The 21,771-nt window shown below is 50.1% G+C and overlaps 1 protein-coding gene across 9 annotated transcripts in view; it reads left to right on the top strand.

The window, feature by feature from the left end:
* The window catches only part of nktr (natural killer cell triggering receptor), a 306,045-nt gene extending 284,711 nt beyond the window's left edge, over nt 1–21,334 (top strand). For all 9 annotated transcript variants that reach the window (XM_072508090.1, XM_072508092.1, XM_072508093.1 and 6 more), the window contains one exon: nt 20,779–21,334. In XM_072508090.1, the coding sequence (XP_072364191.1) occupies nt 20,779–20,878 (100 nt within the window). In that variant the 3' untranslated portion in view covers nt 20,879–21,334. The remainder of the gene's footprint in view (nt 1–20,778) is intronic.
* The last annotated feature ends 437 nt before the right edge of the window (nt 21,335–21,771 follow it).

A 21,771-nucleotide genomic window follows, 5' to 3' on the forward strand; every position in this document is an offset into this window, starting at 1 on the left:
TTCCCCACTTTACGTTTCTGTACCACCACCTCGCTGCTTCTCTCCAAACATCAAACTCTCAAATCTAGTCCAGTTTCTCTAGTTGGATGAATGTCCATGCCTCCTCCGCCGCCTCGAAGTAGTGGTGCTTGCCCTGATGCGTGACCCACAGTCGCGCCAGCTGCAGCATCCCAAATTTTATTTTCTTCCTATGGAGCACCGCCTTGGCCCGGTTAAAGCTCGCCCTCCTTCTCGCCACCTCCGCGCTCCAGCCCTGATACACACGTATCACCGCATTCTCCCATTTGCTACTCCGTGCCTTCTTGGCCCAGCTCAGGACCATCTCTCTATCCCTGTAGCGATGGAACTTCACCACTATTGCTCTTGGTGTTTCACCTGCCTTTGGTCTTCTCACTTGGACCCGGTACGCTCCCTCAACTTCCAGGGGGCCCTTTGGGGCCTCAGCTCCCATTAGAGTGTGGAGCATCGTGCTCACATAAGCCCCAACATCAGCTCCCTCTGCTCCTTCGGGGAGACCTAGAATCCGTAGGTTTTTCCTCCTCAAGCTGTTCTCCAGGGCTTCCAGCCTTTCTATGCACCTCTTGTGTAGTGCCTCGTGTGTCTCCGTTTTTACCACCAGGCCCTGTAACTCATCTTCATTCTCGGCTGCCTTTGCCTTCACTCCACGGAGCTCCATCGCCTGGACCTTTTGTGTTTACTTCAGTCCCTCGATTGCCAGTAGCATCGGCGCCAGCACCTCTTTCTTGAGCTCCTCCACAAATCAAACAAAGAACATAGAAATGTACAGCACAGGAACAGGCCCTTCAGCCCTCCAAGCCCGTGCCGACCATGCTGCCCGACTAAACTACAATCTTCTACACTTCCTGGGTCCGTATCCCTCTATTCCCATCCTATTCATGTATTTGTCAAGATGCCCCTTAAATGTCACTATCGTCTCTGCGTAAAAAACTTGCCTCGTACATCTACTCGAAACCTTGCCCCTCTCACCTTAAACCTATGCCCCCTAGTAATTGACCCCTCTACCCTGGGGAAAAGCCTCTGACTATCCACTCTGTCTATGCCCCTCATAATTTTGTAGACCTCTATCAGGTCTCCCCTCAACCTCCTTCGTTCCAGTGAGAACAAACCGAGTTTATTCAACCGCTCCTCATAGCTAATGCCCTCCATACCAGGCAACATTCTGGTAAATCTCTTATGCACCCTCTCTAAAGCCTCCACATCCTTCTGGTAGTGTGGCGACCAGAATTGAACACTATACTCCAAGTGTGGCCTAACTAAGGTTCTATACAGCTGCAACATGACTTGCCAATTGTCGGAGAAACTCCTGCTGGTCCGGGCCCCATACCACCTGGGCTCCATCCACCGCCATCTTGCTTCTCCCTTCTCTTCTCTGCCGCTGCTCCAAAGGATCCTTCGCAATCTGGCCACTACCGCCGCTCCTTTCCATACACACCCGGGGGGGGACCTTCCTTCGTCACCCCACACTGGGTTAGGTCGAAACAAAATTTCGTTGGGGCTCCCGACAAGAGCCCAAAAGTCCGTTGGAACGGGAGGTGCCGAAACGTGCGGCTTAGCAGTGCATCACCGTAACCGGAAGTCCCCCATATGCCTTCTTAACTCCCCTATTCACCTGTACTGCCACCTTCAGCGATCTGTAAACAAGTAACCCAAGATTCATCTGTTCCTCTGAGCTTCCTAATGTCCTGCCATTCATTAAATTCTCCCTTGTCTTGTTACTTCTTCCAAAGTGCATCACCTCACATTTATCAGGGCTAAATACCATCTGCCATTGATCTGCAATCGGCCTCCAGTTACTCAAACAGCCTTCTACAGCCAAACTTTGTGCCCTATTACTCAGTCAGTTTTGGGTCCATTTGGCCAAGTTTCCTCGAATTTAATGTGTTTCAACCTTCTCAATCAGTCTCCCATGTGGGACGTTGTCAAAGGCTTTGCTAAAATACATGTCAACCACGTTAACTACACTTCCTTCATCCACACACTTTATCAAAAAATTCTTTCAAATTTGTTCAGCATGACCTCCCTCTGACAAAGCCATACTGACTATCCCTCATCAACACAAACAGACTCAAAAGCAGCTTCTTCTCCGCTGGTACCAGACTCCTAAACGACCCTCTTATGGACTGACCTGATTAGTATTACACTCCTGTATGCTTCACCCGATGCCAGTGTCTTTGTATTTATATTGTGTACTTTGTGTTGCCCTATTATGTATTTTCTTTTCATGTACTAAATGATCTGTTTGAGCTGCTCGCAGAAAAATACTTTTCACTGTACCTCAGTACATAGAACAAACAGTGCAGAAGGAGGCCATTCGGCCCATCGTGTCTGCACCGACCCACTTAAGCCCTCACTTTCACCCTATCCCCACAACCCAATAACCCCTCCTAACCTTTTTGGTCACTAAGGGCAATTTATCATAGCCAATCCACCTAACCTGCACGCCTTTGGACTGTGGGAGGAAACTGAACCCCCCCCCCCCGGATGAAACCCACACACACACGGGGAGAACGTGCAGACTCCGCACAGACAGTGACCCAGCAGGGAATCGAATCTGGGGCCCTGGCGCTGTGAAGCCACAGTGCTATCCACTTGTGCTACCGTGCTGCCCAATACACGTGACAATAAACAAATCCGCATCCAACCACGCCTTTCCAAGTGGAGATTAATTCTCTCCTTCAGAATTTTCTCCAATAGTTTCCTTACCACTGACGTGAGACGCACCGGTCTGTAATTCCCCAGTTCATCTCTACCGCCCTCCCAGAAAAGTGTTAGCTGTTCTCCAGTCCTCTGGAACTTCCCTCTTGGCCAGAATCGCAAGATCGATGCCAGAATGGAGAGTATATGTTTATCAAGAAAGGCTTGAAGAAGTTGGGATTATTTTCCCACGAACAGAGTTGACTTGGGTCGACATGAAAATGTTGTTTCCAACAGGAAATCCAGCCGACTATTCTTTACCCAGGGAGTGGTGCAAATGTGAAGAGGTGAATAGCATTTGAGGGGAAGCTAAATAAGCATTTGAGGGAGAAACGTATGGAAAGATGTGTTGATTGGATTAGATGAAGTGAGATGGGAGGGGGCTAATGTAGAGCATAAATATCAACGTGGTCCAGTTTTTATTTTTATGTCTAATGTGTAAGATACAACATGTGGGACATGAGGAACAGCAATAAGCTTTCATAAGAACATAAGAGCTAGGAGCAGGAGTAGGCCATCTGGCCCCTCGAGTCTGCTCCACCATTCAATGAGATCATGGCTGATCTTTTGTGGACTCAGCTCCACTTTCCGGCCCGAACTTTCTCTGATGTAACATTGAGTTTACTGAATTTAATGTTATGAAGAGCAATTCTTTGGCTTTTGAAAGGCAACAAATTAAATATAAACTGCCTTCCATGTAGAAACCCTGCTAGAAATGATGCCGGGGCAGGTCCACCAGTTATGTTTGCATTTCTTTATTATCTTTGTCCCGTGCACAGCACAATAATTTATCAGTGCCATTCTCTTCTTTTCAATAGTGCTGGAGTAGCACCCCCTGCTGGTAACATTCCACTGATTCTTCCCCCCCCCGCCATGTTAAAGCCTGCAGAACATGAGTGACATCACCATGTGGAGCAGTGCTTAGCTGTACAGAGCAGAACGGTCTCGAAGTCCAGTGTCCCATTTGTATTGTGAAAGAACAGTCGGTTCCAGTGTGGCCAGGGCTAGTGATGGAGATGGGGGAAATGAGCTGGGATTACTGCTAGTGGCGCCTGTCAGCAGCCACTGGGGGAAGTGTATGTGCGCTCATCGGGATTTTAAATTGAACATAAAATGCTGGTAATTTTACTTGATTACAAATTGCTGGTAAAAAGTTGAAAGTCCTTCACATTTTAAAGAAGGCTCCAAAGTGGGTCTAGCCAGGGAAATAAATTAAGGCAGTTAGTAAACCAGTTCAGACCAGTTTCTTTAAGCAGGTTACCCAGGAGGCACAACAGAAATTCATCCCACGGAGGAGGAAACATGCCAAGGGGAGGACAAGGCATCCATGGCTGACGAGGGAAGTCAACGACAGCGCAAAAGGAAAAGCATACAATATGGCGAGGATTAGTGAAGCCAGAGGATTGGGAAGCCTTTACAAGCGAGCAGAGTGCAGCATGGTGGCGCGGTGGTTAGCACTTCTGCCTCACAGCGCCGAGGTCCCAGGTTCGATCCGGCTCTGGGTCACGGTCCGTGTGGAGTTTGCACATTCGCTCCGTGTTTGCGTGGGTTTCACCCCCACATCCCAAAGATGTGCAGGGTGGGTGGATTGAACACGCTAAATAGCCCCTTAATTGGAAAAAAATTAATTGGGTACTCTAAATTTAATTTAAAAAAGCGAGCAGTGGACAACCAAAAAAACAATATGAGGGGAGGAGATTAAATATGAGTGTAAGCTAGCTAGTAATATAAAAGAAGATGGGAAGAATTTTTTTGGTTCATAAAAGGTAAGAAAGGGGCAAAAATAGACATTGGACCACTGGAAAATGAGGCTGGAGAAATAATAATAGGAAACAAAGAAATGGCAGAGGAACTGAATAGGTACTTTGCATCAGTCTTAATGGGGAAGGACACCAATGGCATACCAGAACTTCGAGAGTCAGGGGGCAGAGGTGAGCGCGGTGGCCATCACTGAGGAGAAGATACTGGGGAATCTGAAAGGTCTGATGGTGGATAAATCGTCTGGACTGGATGGACTACACCCCAGGGTTGTAAAAGAGATGGCTGAGGAGATTGTGGAGGCATTGATTGTGATCTTTCAGGAATCTGAAGGCAGGGAGGGTCCCTAATTTTAACACCGTCCAAAATGGTGCAGGCTGGCGATACACCGAAGGACAATCTTGTGTACTCAGAAAGGCCCCTATGGGTATTTATGGTCACGTACTGTCTCCACTCCTGGTCCAATTCCAGCTGAAGATAGGGATGACTCATGTCAAGCTTTGTAAATGAATGATTCCAGCCAGTTTCACAAACAAGTCCTCAATGCATGGCATTGGATACCTGTCAAATCGGGATACCCTATTTACCATTAATTTATGGTTTCCCCAAGGACTTTTTTTTTAAGGGGCAATTTAGCGTGGCCAATTCCCCTACCTCGCACATCTTTTGGGTTGTGGGGGTGAGTCCCACGCAGACACTGGGAGAATGTACAAACTCCACACAGACAGTGACCCAGGGCCAGGATCGAACTCGGCCCAGTGGGGAAACAGTGCTAACCATAGTCACCATGCTGCCCTTTTACCATTAATTTAGAATCGCCACAAAGCCGAACTGTTTTATCTGGTTTGAGGACGGGAACTACTGGTGCTGCCCAATTGGTGAATTTTGCCAGCCGACTGATCCCGTGGCCCTCAAGTCAGCTGAGCTCTGCCTCAACTTTCACCAGTAATGCACAGGGGACTGGGCAATCCTGAAAATATTTGGGCCCTGCTTCAGGGTCAACATGCCCTGGCTCCTTTTTATTTTTACCAGCCCTGTTTGGAAAACTTTGGGGTATTTCCCCAGCACTTTGCAAAGGCCTCCGGCAATGAACTGAAAAATCTGCTCCCAATCTAGGTGAAGACGTTGCAGACAATCGCGGCCTAACCAACGAGGGCCTTGCTCTTTCACCGCAATCAGTGGCGGTCTTACAGATTGCTGCCTGTAAATCACTGGGGTCATCGTGGTCCCAGCTATGGCAAGCATGTCAGAAGCCAGTCTTACCTCTGTCATGCAAAAGCAATTATACTCCTGACTGAATTTTTTCAAATATTTGTTTATGACTGAGACAGTAGCTCACGTGTTCAATTCCATTACGATAGGGTTGCCTGTTGACTTGGGACGGTGATCATAATGGGGGCAACTTTAGGTGCCGCAATGTTGTTCAGCTGTATGTATTCATCGTCGGCCTATTCCAAATGGAAGGTCCGGGCTCCGGGTTTACTCCCACCTCTGGTGGGAGGCGGGTTTGCTGGGCTTTCGCTCCCTGCGACTTCTCTGGCCACACGCCCCACATCGTCTGGGGATTCAGGGGACGTATCTTGCCTAGTCTGTGCGGTCCTACTGCGGCCCTGGCCTCAGCCCTAAGGCATGGGGACCCCAGGCTTCCTAATAGTGAGTGGGTCCTTGGCAGGTACTCAGTAGTCATGGTGAATGTATATGTCCCTATGTACAATGTAAATAATAAAACCTGCCCGGATCCTATTGGCTGAGGACAATTGTTACCCCATGCTTTTCGGGGAGTGTTAGCTCCCCCAATGGGGTGGGGGGGTGGTGGGGGTGCAGGGCAATCATGAGCAGTGCAGATGTATAAATAGAGCTGGCCAGTGGGGTACCTTTTTAGAGAGGGAAGCAGTAGTGAACTGCTGGCCCTGTGTACAGATTGTTGGATATAAAGTTACTTTCTGTTTGACTCCACAAACTCATGCTGGTTTCTTCATGGCCCTCGCAAAAGTAGCATTTATCGAAGGTTTGCTAGCCTCCATCCCTGATTTAGACATGCATCGATTGGTCTGGGGGGTGGGGAGGATTCTCATTTTTCTCACATGGACATAAGGTCTCCTCCAGAATAGACTATTTTTTGTTTGATAAATCTCTGCTCCTGGGAGTCTGAGAAGCGGGATATTTGGGGATAATGATCTCTGATCACGCTCCACATTTTTTGGACCTTGAGCTGGGGACAGATCCTATCCAGTGGGCTCCATGGAGATTACACGTGTCACTACTGGCTGAGAAAGGGTTCTGTGATCGCAGAGCCATGGCCATTGAGGAGTCCATCAGGTTTAACAGCAATGGATCGGTCCCTCGACGCTATGGGAGGCGCTTACACCAGTGATAAGGAGGGGTGATCTCGTATAAAGCACACCGAGAGCAGTGAGGGAGGAAAGGCAGCGTTTGGTAGGAGAGATCCTGGAAATAGACCGTCACTACTCGGAGGCCCCTACCCCGGAGCTGTTTGCAACCAGGAAGCTGCTCCAGGTGCAGTTTGACTTGGTATCCACTGGAAAGGCGGTGAAACAGCTACAACGCACGAGGGGGCGCTGCAATGAGCACGGGAAGGTGGTGAAACAGCTACAACGCACGAGGGGCGTAGTAATGAGCACAGGGAGAAGGCGATGAAACAACTACAACACACGAGGGGCGTAGTAATGAGCACAGGAAGGCGGTGAAACAACTACAACACACGAGGGGTGTAGTAATGATCACAGGAAGGCGGTGAAACAACTACAACACACGAGGGGCGTAGTAATGAGCACAGGGATAAGGCGATGAAACAGCTACAACGCACGAGGGGTGTAGTAATGAGCACGGAGAAGGCGATGAAACAGCTACAATGCACGAGGGGCGTAGTAAAGAGCACAGGGAGAAGGCGATGAAACAGCTACAATGCACGAGGGGCGTAGTAATGAGCACAGGAAGGCGGTGAAACAACTACAACACGAGGGGTGTAGTAATGAGCACAGGAAGGTGGTGAAACAGCTACAACGCACGAGGGGCGTAGTAAAGAGCACAGGGAGAAGGCGATGAAACAGCTACAATGCACGAGGGGCGTAGTAATGAGCACAGGAAGGCGGTGAAACAACTGCAACACACGAGGGGCGTAGTCATGAGCACAGGGAGAAGGCGATGAAACAGCTACAATGCACGAGGGACGTAGTAATGAGCACGGAGAAGGCGATGAAACAGCTACAATGCACGAGGGGCGTAGTAATGACCACAGGAAGGCGGTGAAACAGCTCCAACGCACGAGGGGGCGCTGTAATGAGCACAGGAAGGCGGTGAAACAGCTACAACGCACGAGGGGCGTAGTAATGAGCACGGGAATGCGGTGAAACAGCTCCAACGCACGAGGGGCGTAGTAATGAGCACAGGAAGGTGGTGAAACAGCTACAACGCACGAGGGTCATAGTAATGAGCACGGGAAGGCGGTGAAACAGCTACAACGCACGAGGGGCGTAGTAATGATCACGGGGAGGCGGTGAAACAGCTACAACGCACGAGGGGCGTAGTAATGAGCACAGGAAGGCGGTGAAACAACTACAACGCACGAGGGGCGTAGTAATGAGCACAGGGATAATGCGGTGAAACAGCTACAATGCACGAGGGGCGTAGTAATGAGCACGGGAAGGCGGTGAAACAGCTACAACGCACGAGGGGCGTAGTAATGAGCACGGGAAGGCGGTGAAACAGCTACAACGCACGAGGGGGCGCTGTAATGAGCACAGGAAGGTGGTGAAACAGCTACAACGCACGAGGGGGCGCTGTAATGAGCACGGGAAGGCGATGAAACAGCTACAGCGCACGAGGGGCGTAGTAATGAGCACACGAAGGCGGTGAAACAACTACAACACAAGATGGGCGTAGTGATGAGCACAGGGATAAGGCGATGAAACAGCTACAACACACGAGGGGCGTAGTAATGAGCACAGGGATAAGGCGATGAAACAGCTACAACGCACGAGGGGTGTAGTAATGAGCACGGAGAAGGCGATGAAACAACTACAACGCACGAGGGGCGTAGTAATGAGCACGGGAAGGCGATGAAACAACTACAATGCACGAGGGGCGTAGTAATGAGCACAGGGAGAAGGCGATGAAACAGCTACAATGCACGAGGGGCGTAGTAATGAGCACAGGGAGAAGGCGATGAAACAGCTACAATGCACGAGGGGCGTAGTAATGAGCACAGGAAGGCGGTGAAACAACTACAACACACGAGGGGCGTAGTAATGAGCACAGGGATAATGCGGTGAAACAGCTACAATGCACGAGGGGCGTAGTAATGAGCACAGGAAGGCGGTGAAACAACTACAACGCACGAGGGGCGTAGTAATGAGCACAGGGATAATGCGGTGAAACAGCTACAATGCACGAGGGGCGTAGTAATGATCACGGGAAGGCGGTGAAACAGCTACAACGCACGAGGGGCGTAGTAATGAGCACAGGAAGGCGGTGAAACAACTACAACGCACGAGGGGCGTAGTAATGAGCACAGGGATAATGCGGTGAAACAGCTACAATGCACGAGGGGCGTAGTAATGAGCACGGGAAGGCGGTGAAACAGCTACAACGCACGAGGGGCGTAGTAATGAGCACAGGGATAATGCGGTGAAACAGCTACAATGCACGAGGGGCGTAGTAATGAGCACGGGAAGGCGGTGAAACAGCTACAACGCACGAGGGGCGTAGTAATGAGCACGGGAAGGCAGTGAAACAGCTACAACGCACGAGGGGGCGTAGTAATGAGCACGGGAATGCGGTGAAACAGCTACAACGCACGAGGGGCGTAGTAATGAGCACGGGAAGGCGGTGAAACAGCTACAACGCACGAGGGGGCGCTGTAATGAGCACAGGAAGGTGGTGAAACAGCTACAACGCACGAGGGGGCGCTGTAATGAGCACGGGAAGGCGATGAAACAGCTACAACGCACGAGGGGCGTAGTAATGAGCACACGAAGGCGGTGAAACAACTACAACACAAGATGGGCGTAGTGATGAGCACAGGGATAAGGCGATGAAACAGCTACAACACACGAGGGGCGTAGTAATTAGCACAAGGATAAGGCGATGAAACAGCTACAACGCACGAGGGGTGTAGTAATGAGCACGGAGAAGGCGATGAAACAACTACAACGCACGAGGGGCGTAGTAATGAGCACGGGAAGGCGATGAAACAACTACAATGCACGAGGGCGTAGTAATGAGCACAGGGAGAAGGCGATGAAACAGCTACAATGCACGAGGGGCGTAGTAATGAGCACAGGGAAAAGGCGATGAAACAGCTACAATGCACGAGGGGCGTAGTAATGAGCACAGGAAGGCGGTGAAACAACTACAACACACGAGAGATGTAGTAATGAGCACAGGAAGGCGGTGAAACAACTACAACACACGAGGGGCGTAGTAATGAGCACAGGGAGAAGGCGATGAAACAGCTACAATGCACGAGGGGCGTAGTAATGAGCACAGGGAGAAGGCGATGAAACAGCTACAATGCACGAGGGGCGTAGTAATGAGCACAGGAAGGCGGTGAAACACCTACAACGCACGAGGGGCGTAGTAATGAGCACAGGAAGGCGGTGAAACAACTACAACGCACGAGGGGCGTAGTAATGAGCACAGGAAGGCGGTGAAACACCTACAACGCACGAGGGGCGTAGTAATGAGCACAGGGAAAAGGCGATGAAACAGCTACAATGCACGAGGGGCGTAGTAATGAGCACAGGAAGGCGGTGAAACACCTACAACGCACGAGGGGCGTAGTAATGAGCACAGAAAGGCGGTGGAACCGCTACAACGCACGAGCGGCGTAGTAATGAGCACAGGAAGGCGGTGAAACAACTACAACGCACGAGGGGCGTAGTAATGAGCACTGGAAGGCGGTGAAACAGCTCCAACGCACGAGGGGCATAGTAATGAGCACAGGAAGGTGGTGAAACAGCTACAACGCACGAGGGGCGTAGTAATGAGCACGGGAAGGCGGTGAAACAGCTACAACGCACGAGGGGCGTAGTAATATGCACGGGAAGGCGGTGAAACAGCTACAACGCACGAGGGGCGTAGTTATGAGCACAGGGATAAGGCGATGAAACAGCTACAACGCACGAGGGGTGTAGTAATGAGCACAGGGAGAAGGCGATGAAACAACTACAACGCACGAGGGGCGTAGTAATGAGCACGGGAAGGCGATGAAACAACTACAATGCACGAGGGGCGTAGTAATGAGCACAGGGAGAAGGCGATGAAACAGCTACAATGCACGAGGGGCGTAGTAATGAGCACAGGGAGAAGGCGATGAAACAGCTACAATGCACGAGGGGCGTAGTAATGAGCACAGGAAGGCGGTGAAACAACTACAACACACGAGAGATGTAGTAATGAGCACAGGAAGGCGGTGAAACAACTACAACACACGAGGGGCGTAGTAATGAGCACGGAGAAGGCGGTGAAACAGCTACAATGCACGAGGGGCGTAGTAATGAGCACAGGGAGAAGGCGATGAAACAGCTACAATGCACGAGGGGCGTAGTAATGAGCACAGGAAGGCGGTGAAACACCTACAACGCACGAGGGGCGTAGTAATGAGCACAGAAAGGCGGTGGAACCGCTACAACGCACGAGCGGCGTAGTAATGAGCACAGGAAGGCGGTGAAACAACTACAACGCACGAGGGGCGTAGTAATGAGCACGGGAAGGCGGTGAAACAGCTCCAACGCACGGGTGCGTAGTAATGAGCACGGGAAGGTGGTGAAACAGCTACAACGCACGAGGGGCGTAGTAATGAGCATGGGAAGGCGGTGAAACAGCTACAACGCACGAGGGGCGTAGTAATGAGCACGGGAAGGCGGTGAAACAGCTACAACGCACGAGGGGCGTAGTTATGAGCACAGGGAGAAGGCGATGAAACAGCTACAACGCACGAGGGGCGTAGTAATGAGCACGGGAAGGCGGTGAAACAGCTACAACGCATGAGGGGCGTAGTAATGAGCACAGGAAGGTGGTGAAACAGCTACAACGCACGAGGGGCGTAGTAATGAGCACGGGAAGGCGGTGAAACAACTACAACGCACGAGGGGCGTAGTAATGAGCACGGGAAGGCGGTGAAACAGCTACAACGCACGAGGGGCGTAGTTATGAGCACAGGGATAAGGCGGTGAAACAGCTACAACGCACGAGGGGCGTAGTAATGAGCACAGGGAGAAGGCGATGAAACAGCTACAACGCACGAGGGGCGTAGTAATGAGCACGGAGAAGGCGATGAAACAACTACAACGCACGAGGGGCGTAGTAATGAGCACAGGGAGAAGGCGGTGAAACACTACAATGCACGAGGGGCGTAGTAATGAGCACGGGAAGGCGGTGAAACAACTACAACGCACGAGGGGCGTAGTAATGAGCACAGAAAGGCAGTGAAACAGCTACAACGCACGAGGGGCGTAGTAATGAGCACAGGAAGGCGGTGAAACAACTGCAACGCACGAGGGGCGTAGTAATGAGCACGGAGAAGGCGATGAAACAGCTACAACGCTCGAGGGGCGTAGTAATGAGCACAGGGATAATGCGGTGAAACAGCTACAATGCACGAGGGGCGTAGTAATGAGCACGGGAAGGCGGTGAAACAGCTACAACGCACAAGGGGCATAATAATGAGCACGGGAAGGCGGTGAAACAGCTACAACGCACGAGGGGCGTAGTAATGAGCACGGGAAGGCAGTGAAACAGCTACAACGCACGAGGGGGCGTAGTAATGAGCACGGGAATGCGGTGAAACAGCTACAACGCACGAGGGGCGTAGTAATGAGCACGGGAAGGCGGTGAAACAGCTACAACGCACGAGGGGGCGCTGTAATGAGCACAGGAAGGTGGTGAAACAGCTACAACGCACGAGGGGGCGCTGTAATGAGCACGGGAAGGCGATGAAACAGCTACAACGCACGAGGGGCGTAGTAATGAGCACACGAAGGCGGTGAAACAACTACAACACAAGATGGGCGTAGTGATGAGCACAGGGATAAGGCGATGAAACAGCTACAACACACGAGGGGCGTAGTAATTAGCACAAGGATAAGGCGATGAAACAGCTACAACGCACGAGGGGTGTAGTAATGAGCACGGAGAAGGCGATGAAACAACTACAACGCACGAGGGGCGTAGTAATGAGCACGGGAAGGCGATGAAACAACTACAATGCACGAGGGCGTAGTAATGAGCACAGGGAGAAGGCGATGAAACAGCTACAATGCACGAGGGGCGTAGTAATGAGCACAGGGAAAAGGCGATGAAACAGCTACAATGCACGAGGGGCGTAGTAATGAGCACAGGAAGGCGGTGAAACAACTACAACACACGAGAGATGTAGTAATGAGCACAGGAAGGCGGTGAAACAACTACAACACACGAGGGGCGTAGTAATGAGCACAGGGAGAAGGCGATGAAACAGCTACAATGCACGAGGGGCGTAGTCATGAGCACGGAGAAGGCGATGAAACAGCTACAATGCACGAGGGGCGTAGTAATGAGCACAGGAAGGCGGTGAAACACCTACAACGCACGAGGGGCGTAGTAATGAGCACAGAAAGGCGGTGGAACCGCTACAACGCACGAGCGGCGTAGTAATGAGCACAGGAAGGCGGTGAAACAACTACAACGCACGAGGGGCGTAGTAATGAGCACGGGAAGGCGGTGAAACAGCTACAACGCACGAGGGGCATAGTAATGAGCACAGGAAGGTGGTGAAACAGCTACAACGCACGAGGGGCGTAGTAATGAGCACGGGAAGGCGGTGAAACAGCTACAACGCACGAGGGGCGTAGTAATATGCACGGGAAGGCGGTGAAACAGCTACAACGCACGAGGGGCGTAGTTATGAGCACAGGGATAAGGCGATGAAACAGCTACAACGCACGAGGGGTGTAGTAATGAGCACAGGGAGAAGGCGATGAAACAACTACAACGCACGAGGGGCGTAGTAATGAGCACGGGAAGGCGATGAAACAACTACAATGCACGAGGGGCGTAGTAATGAGCACAGGGAGAAGGCGATGAAACAGCTACAATGCACGAGGGGCGTAGTAATGAGCACAGGGAGAAGGCGATGAAACAGCTACAATGCACGAGGGGCGTAGTAATGAGCACAGGAAGGCGGTGAAACAACTACAACACACGAGAGATGTAGTAATGAGCACAGGAAGGCGGTGAAACAACTACAACACACGAGGGGCGTAGTAATGAGCACGGAGAAGGCGGTGAAACAGCTACAATGCACGAGGGGCGTAGTAATGAGCACAGGGAGAAGGCGATGAAACAGCTACAATGCACGAGGGGCGTAGTAATGAGCACAGGAAGGCGGTGAAACACCTACAACGCACGAGGGGCGTAGTAATGAGCACAGAAAGGCGGTGGAACCGCTACAACGCACGAGCGGCGTAGTAATGAGCACAGGAAGGCGGTGAAACAACTACAACGCACGAGGGGCGTAGTAATGAGCACGGGAAGGCGGTGAAACAGCTCCAACGCACGAGGGGCGTAGTAATGAGCACGGGAAGGTGGTGAAACAGCTACAACGCACGAGGGGCGTAGTAATGAGCATGGGAAGGCGGTGAAACAGCTACAACGCACGAGGGGCGTAGTAATGAGCACGGGAAGGCGGTGAAACAGCTACAACGCACGAGGGGCGTAGTTATGAGCACAGGGAGAAGGCGATGAAACAGCTACAACGCACGAGGGGCGTAGTAATGAGCACGGGAAGGCGGTGAAACAGCTACAACGCATGAGGGGCGTAGTAATGAGCACGGGAAGGCGGTGAAACAACTACAACGCACGAGGGGCGTAGTAATGAGCACGGGAAGGCGGTGAAACAGCTACAACGCACGAGGGGCGTAGTTATGAGCACAGGGATAAGGCGGTGAAACAGCTACAACGCACGAGGGGCGTAGTAATGAGCACAGGGAGAAGGCGATGAAACAGCTACAACGCACGAGGGGCGTAGTAATGAGCACGGAGAAGGCGATGAAACAACTACAACGCACGAGGGGCGTAGTAATGAGCACAGGGAGAAGGCGGTGAAACACTACAATGCACGAGGGGCGTAGTAATGAGCACGGGAAGGCGGTGAAACAACTACAACGCACGAGGGGCGTAGTAATGAGCACAGAAAGGCAGTGAAACAGCTACAACGCACGAGGGGCGTAGTAATGAGCACAGGAAGGCGGTGAAACAACTGCAACGCACGAGGGGCGTAGTAATGAGCACAGAAGGCGATGAAACAGCTACAACGCACGAGGGGCATAGTAATGAGCACGGGAAGGCGGTGAAACAACTACAACGCACGAGGGGCGTAGTAATGAGCACGGAAAGGTGGTGAAACAACTACAACGCACGAGGGGCGTAGTAATGAGCACGGAGAAGGCGATGAAACAGCTACAACGCACGAGGGGCGTAGTAATGAGCACAGGGATAAAGCGGTAAAACAGCTACAATGCACGAGGGGCGTAGTAATGAGCACGGGAAGGCGGTGAAACAGCTACAACGCACGAGGGGCGTAGTAATGAGCACGGGAAGGCGGTGAAACAGCTACAACGCACGAGTGGCGTAGTAATGAGCAAGGGGGGAAGGCAGGTCATCTGTTGCTGGAGCAACTGAGGTGGTAGGCAGCCTCTCGGGAGATTAAGCATGTCAGGAACTCGGGTGGGTTAGTGACAGCACCGAGAGAAGTCAATGCTCCAATTGAGGCTTTCTACAGGGATCTGTGCAGGTCAGAGCCACGGAGAGGGTGTCAGATATGTGAGAGGTTCTGGACAGTTTGTCCTTCCCGAGAGTAGAAGCGGAGAGTAGGGAGGAGCTGGAGGCCCCGTTGAGCTCGGGTGAGGTGCTGAGGGTGATTGGGTTGATGCAGATGAACAAGGCTCTAGGCCCTGATGGGTATCCCGTTGAATTTTACAAAAACTCTCAGACCAGCTCGCTCAGTAATAGTTCGATATGTTCAACAATGCTTTAGCTCGAGGTTACCTGCCTGATATGCTTACACAGGCCTCCATTTCCCTTATTTGAAAGAAAGATAAGGACCCCATGGAGTGTGCTTCTTACAGGCCTCTGTCGCTGCTTAATGTGGATGCCAAGATACTGGTTAAGGTGCTGGCTTTGCGGTTAGAGCCATGTGTCCCTGATGTAGTGGTAGAGGACCAGGTGGGATTTGTGTGAAGGGTAGACAGCTATCATCTAATACATGGCGTGTTCTGAATGTTGTCCTCTCGTTTTCCTTGGCGCTCGAGCCAGAGCTGATTATAGCTATAGATACAGAGAAAGCATTCGACAGAGTGGAGAGGAAGTACCACATTGAGGCACTTGGGAGGTTTGGGTTCGGGCAGAAATTTATTTTATGGGTGCAGCTGCTCTGCAAGAACCCCATGGCTAGCGTTTGCACCAATGTGACAAGATCGGGATACTTTCCTCTGAGCAGGAGTACAAGGCAGGGATGCCCATTGTCACCGTTCCTTTTCACTCTGGCGATAGAACCTCTGGCGATGGTATTAAGGGCTTCTGGGAGATTGATTTGGAGGTGGAGGTAAGGGGACATCGGGTGCTGCGTTATGCTGATGACCTGCTCCTGTACGCCACGGATCCAATCGCCTCTGTAGACGAGATTGAGACTGCTGAGGGGCTTTAACTCCTTCTCGATCTCTCAGTTAAACATTTGGAAAAGTGAGGACTTTCCAGTTAATCCCCCATGGAGGGAGCCAATCTGGGGTATTACCCTTCCACCAGGCCTGAGGTAGCTTCCGGTATCTAGCCATCCAAGTGGCATATGATTACCACAGGCTTCATAAGTTAAACTTTATAAGTTTGTCAGATAAGGTGAGACATGATTTGCAGAGGTGGAGTAGCCTCCCGTTATCCCTGGCGGGCAGAGTTCAAACCATCAAGCTGGACATCCTACCGATGTTTCTATTTTTGTTCCATTGCTTGCCTATATTTCTCTCTAAATCGCCCTTTGCTCGGGTGAACAAGTTAGTGAATTCCTTTACATGGGCGGGTAGGTGCTGAGATTTCGCAGAGTGTACCTCCAGAAGGGCTGACGGTTGGGAGGGTCTAGCACTACCCAATTTACTCATGTATCAGTGGGCGGCCAATGCAGAGAAGGTGTTGGGATCGTACAGAGAATCGGACACCATATGGGGAAGATGGTGTAAAGAATCGAGCCTCTGGGCCTTAGTAATGGCACCACTCCCACTCTCTCCAGCGAGATGTCCCTCAAACCCAGTGGTCATCTCCACTTTGATGCTATTGAGGCAGCTCAGACAACATTACAAGCTGAGTGCCATGTCATTACTGGCTCCTAGAAATGGTAACCATCGGTTTGTGCCATCTGATTTGGATTCAGTTTTTACGGCCTGGGAAGGGGCTAGAGTGACTCACAGACTTGTTTATCGATGGATGGTTTGCCTGTTGGGAGGAGTTCTCGGCGAAATCCCAACAACAGGGACACATCTACACACCTATTCCGATATTTTCAACTGTGTGACTTAGTTTGCGGAGTGTATCCTGTGTTCCCTTGGCGCCACAGCCTTCCCTGTTGGAGGAAATCTTATAGTTAGCAAGAAGTGATGGGGGGAGGATCTTGAATGTCTAAGAGCGGGTCATCTCATTGGAATCTACATCGTTTGATCGGGTGATGGTGAAATGGGAGGAGGAGTTGAGACCCATCTTAGATGAGGATGTGTGGAGTGAGGCCCTCTGTAGGGTAAATTCCACCTCATTCTGTGCGCAGCTCCACCTCCTCCAACTCGAGGTGGTTCATAGAGCTCATCTAACCTAAAGTCGGATGAGCGGATTCTTTGTAATGGAGGACAGGTGTGAGTGGTGTTCTTGTGGTCCTGCCAACCATACCCACATGTTCTGGTCTTCTCCAAAGATGGTGAGTTTTTGGGCCTCTTTCTTTCGCACCATGTCAGCGGTTCTTAACAATCAGGAGCCTGGGCAGCACGGTGGCGCAGGGATTAGCACTGCTGCCTACGGCGCTGAGGACCCGGGTTCGATCCTGGATCATTCTCCGTGTGGAGTTTGCATATTCTCCCTGTGTCTGCGTGGGTCTCAGCCCCACTACCCAAAGATGTTCAGGTTCGGTGGATTGGCCACACTAAATTGCCCCTTAATTGAAAAAAAATAATCGGGTACCCTAAATTTAAAGGAAAAAAACATTGATCTGGAGCCTTGTCCATTGGTGGCCATTTTTGGGGTGTCAGATTCGCCGGTGCTGCGGACGGGGGTGAAGGCGGTTGCACTCGCCTTTGCCTCACTGATAACCCGAAGGTGAGATCTGCTGCAATGGAGAGGCGCCCCCTCCACCTAGTGCCTCGGCCTGGTTGGGTGACCTTATGGACTTTTTATACCTGGAAAAGGTCAAGTACACCATCAGGGAATGGGTAGAGGGATTCTACCTGCGGAATGGCCATTTATCTCACTACTAAGAGTTAACTATCATCAGTTGTTTGGGGGGGGGGGCTGAGGGCAGGGTTTATTGGTGCAATTAAGGGGGATACCGGACTTTGGGGGGGGGGGGGTTCTGGATGTAGCCTTTATTGTGGAGTTTTCTATATATCTGTGTATTTGTGTAACACGAAAATTGCATCATATTTGAACCATTTTCATAGCTGTGTTGTGGTTCAAATTGTGGTTGTTGAATATGAAACCTTTAATAAAATAAAAAGAGTATTTACTATCTGTTGCTCAGTTCCATAGTGTTAGCTCTGAAAAAGTATCCACACGTGCATCATCTGCATCAAGTCTCCCAAAGAGCAGTATTTTTGAATTAGTGCAAACTTTATTTTGGTAGTGCAGTGGGAGATTAGCATTCGTCCAATAGTTTGCAGTGCCAACTGTAGCTCCACTTTTACCCTCATCACCAATTTAGCGGCCACAGAGGAATCCTGGCGAGAGGCGTAACGAAAACGGATCTTTTGCAAAGTAAACTATTTACTAACCATCTCGGTTCTCACCTGGGCCAGCTTTTATACAAGAGTCCATTAACTCTACTATGGGCCTCTGCCCCTCGGTAGGGAAGCTTTTATTCCATGAGGCTTATGGAGAGGCTGATTGGTCCATCCTCATAGGCCTTGTGCGGGTTATAACACCAGGAGAGTGGGCAAAGATGGAATACAATGTGGAAAAGCATAAGCTAATGCACTTTGGTCGGAAGTACAGAGGCTTAGACTATTTTCTAAATGGGGAAAGGCTTCAAAAACCTGAAGCACAAAGGTATTAGGAGTCCTAGTTCATCATTCTCTTGAGGTTAACGTGCAGGATCAGTCAGCAGTTAGGAAGGCAAATGCAATGTTAGCATTCATGTCGAGAGGGCTAGAATACAAGACCAGGGATGTACTTCTGAGGCGACCCCATTTGGAGTATTGTGAACAGTTTTGGGCCCTGTATCTAAGGAAGGATGTGCTGGCCTTGGAAAGGGTCCAGAGGAGGTTCACAGAGTGCTGGTTTAGCACAGCGGGCTAAACAGCTGACTTGTAATGCAGAACCATGCCAGCAGCGCGGGTTCAATTCCCGTACCAGCCTCCCCGAACAGGCGCCGGAATGTGGCGACTAGGGGCGTTTTACAGTAACTTAATTGAAGCCTACTCGTGACAATAAGCGATTATTATTATATTATTGTTCGTGGCATTAAAGTTCATTCACCACATTGCTCTTTTGTGTGATAGGCAGAACATCTTTTGGGCTTGACGGTAGCATCGTCTCAGTGGGTAATAAATGGCAAGCATCGCTGACATATTGGAATGATTTTTTAAATTAAGAATATTTCCATTTTTTTGTTTTCCTCAAAGATGTTATACTTGAAAAGAGTGCAGATTGTGGATGGGAGTGCCTGTATGTGTTCACCCCACTGGAACAATCTGCTTCAGTCTGATCCCCCTGCTCTTTTGCAGTAGCCCTTAGTTGAAAAGGGCACAATGCATGAACACGAATGGGGCCCAAGGCTGCCACTTTTGACCCTGAAAAGTGCCCAGTCTAACTCTGCGTGATGGTGTAAATGTATCAGCAACACGTGGTATTCGCCACTAAGACGATGCTACCGTCAAGCCCAAAGGATGTTCTGCCTACACACGAAAGAGCAATGTGGTGAATGAATTTCAATCCCAGGAATGTAGGCCATAATTCCCAACGACTGGTGAATTGTAAAAGTCCCGATTGAACCGCAACAAGCTCGTGCTTACAAAACTTTGAAAAAAATGTCCAACATTAGATGTGATTCCACAATTGGCCAATATTTGCTAAATAATTCTAAGAATTGTGCTGAAAATCATTTGAAGAATATCAGTTGGGATCGCAGAATGGCGTACGAGTAGCCACATACATTCCTCTGCAGACAGATTTCATAGAATTTACACTGTAGAAGGAGGCCATTCGGCCTATCGAGTCTGCACGACCCTTGAAAAGAGCACCCTTCCTAAGCCCAAACCTCCACCCTCTCCCCGTAATCCAATAACCCCACCTAACCTATTTGGGACACTAAGGGCAATTTAGCTTGGTCAATCCACCTAAACTGCACATCTTTGGATTGTGGAAAGAAACCAGAGCACCTGGAGGAAACCCACGTAAAAACGGGGAGAACATGCAGACTCCGCAGACAATGACCCAAGGGGGAATCAAACCTGGGACCCTAGCGCTGTGAATCAACAGTGCTAGCCTCTGCTACCGTGCCGCCCCACAGATTGCAACTAAACAAAAGCTTTGGGGACAGCCATTTCCTGGTTCATTCCTCATTGCAAGGCCTTGATAACTGGAGTTGACCAAGTTTGAAGTTGAACAAAAGTTTGGCAATTAACTGTTCCCTGCTTATTTGTCCAAGAAACGTCTCTACCAATAAGAGTTCATGTGTCTATCAATTAACAGCCTCTTCGCATGCAGAATAAATTGTTCTTGTTACTGTTGATAATCTTGTGAATTCTGTTCTGATGAGTGCTTCAACAGCATGTCTCTTTTTTCATCAATATCTTCATTATTCGTTTAACCGTTGTGAAGGTTTTTTTCTCATGAGCACTATTGTGAAAAGGGTGGGATATGCCCATCAGCCCCCCGCCCCTTCAGACAATACAACCATTCACATTATTCACTCACCACCACCAGCCCCCCCCCCCCGCACCCCCAGTCACTTAACATAATACAGTCCTTACCTCCTCCTCCAAGCTGAAAGACTGTGGTTGGACACTCGCACTGATGTTTTATCATGTTTTCTCCCCCCCCCCCTGCTGAATTGAGTAGAAGCTGGGACAGAAGCTACAGGTCGTACCGATCGTACAGCAGAAGCGATCGGAGTTATTCTCGCCATCGGAGCCACAGCGAGAGCAGCAGGTACAGCTGATGGACGGAACTCTGCCTTGATCTCACTCGTTCTTGCAGAACGAATCCTTCTTCCCCTGCACAGATTCAGAACTATATTTATTGGTGACTGATTCGTTGGAACCGTTACTTTAAACATTGGGGACAAAGACTGCAGAGAAACAGCTCTGCACGGATATTACAGCAGCAGGGGGGTTTGTTTTGATTTTTCTGGGTTTTTTTTTTTTGCAAAGAAATGAATTAAACTCTTGGCAGTTCTTGCTGAGTGCAGATGTATTTGTATCTGCAGTTTTGTATGTAAGCAATAATATTTACCTTGAATATGTACTGTACTTAACTGCGTTACTCTGTCATAGTTTAAAGCGGGGAAAAAAGTAAATTTTCATACATTCTACCTGGTCTCTGTTCATTTTTGGGTTCAGCCCTGCCTATTGAAAGGGTGCATATAAAACTAATTAAAATGTATATTTTAAAAGAACCTGTTTAAATGATTGAAGTATCTCCTTATAGTGATCGTACTGTGATCGTAGACTGATCATATCCCTTTCACATTGGAAATATATCGCCGTTCCTTCACTGTCGCTGGGTCAAAAGCCTGGAACTCCCTCCCTAAAAGCACTGGGGATGCACCTACACCTCATGGATTGCAGCGGTTCAGGAAGGCGCCTTCCCACCACTTTCTCAAGGAGCAGTTAGGGATGGGCTATAAATGCTGGCCTCGCCTGCGACATCCACAATCCCATTAAAGAGTTTGAAAGAAGTACAGAAAATACGGTGGCAGCACAAACACACCACTGGAACAATCGGCTCAAATCTCTACGCTCAGATTGATGATCGCACCATACGCAGTAACTCCAGCCCACTCTTGTACTGATTGCATTTCAACTAGAACTAGTCTGAAAATATGACGCTGCA

This window comes from Scyliorhinus torazame, chromosome 6 (assembly GCF_047496885.1).
Source record: "Scyliorhinus torazame isolate Kashiwa2021f chromosome 6, sScyTor2.1, whole genome shotgun sequence".
Taxonomy (NCBI): Eukaryota; Metazoa; Chordata; class Chondrichthyes; order Carcharhiniformes; family Scyliorhinidae; genus Scyliorhinus; species Scyliorhinus torazame.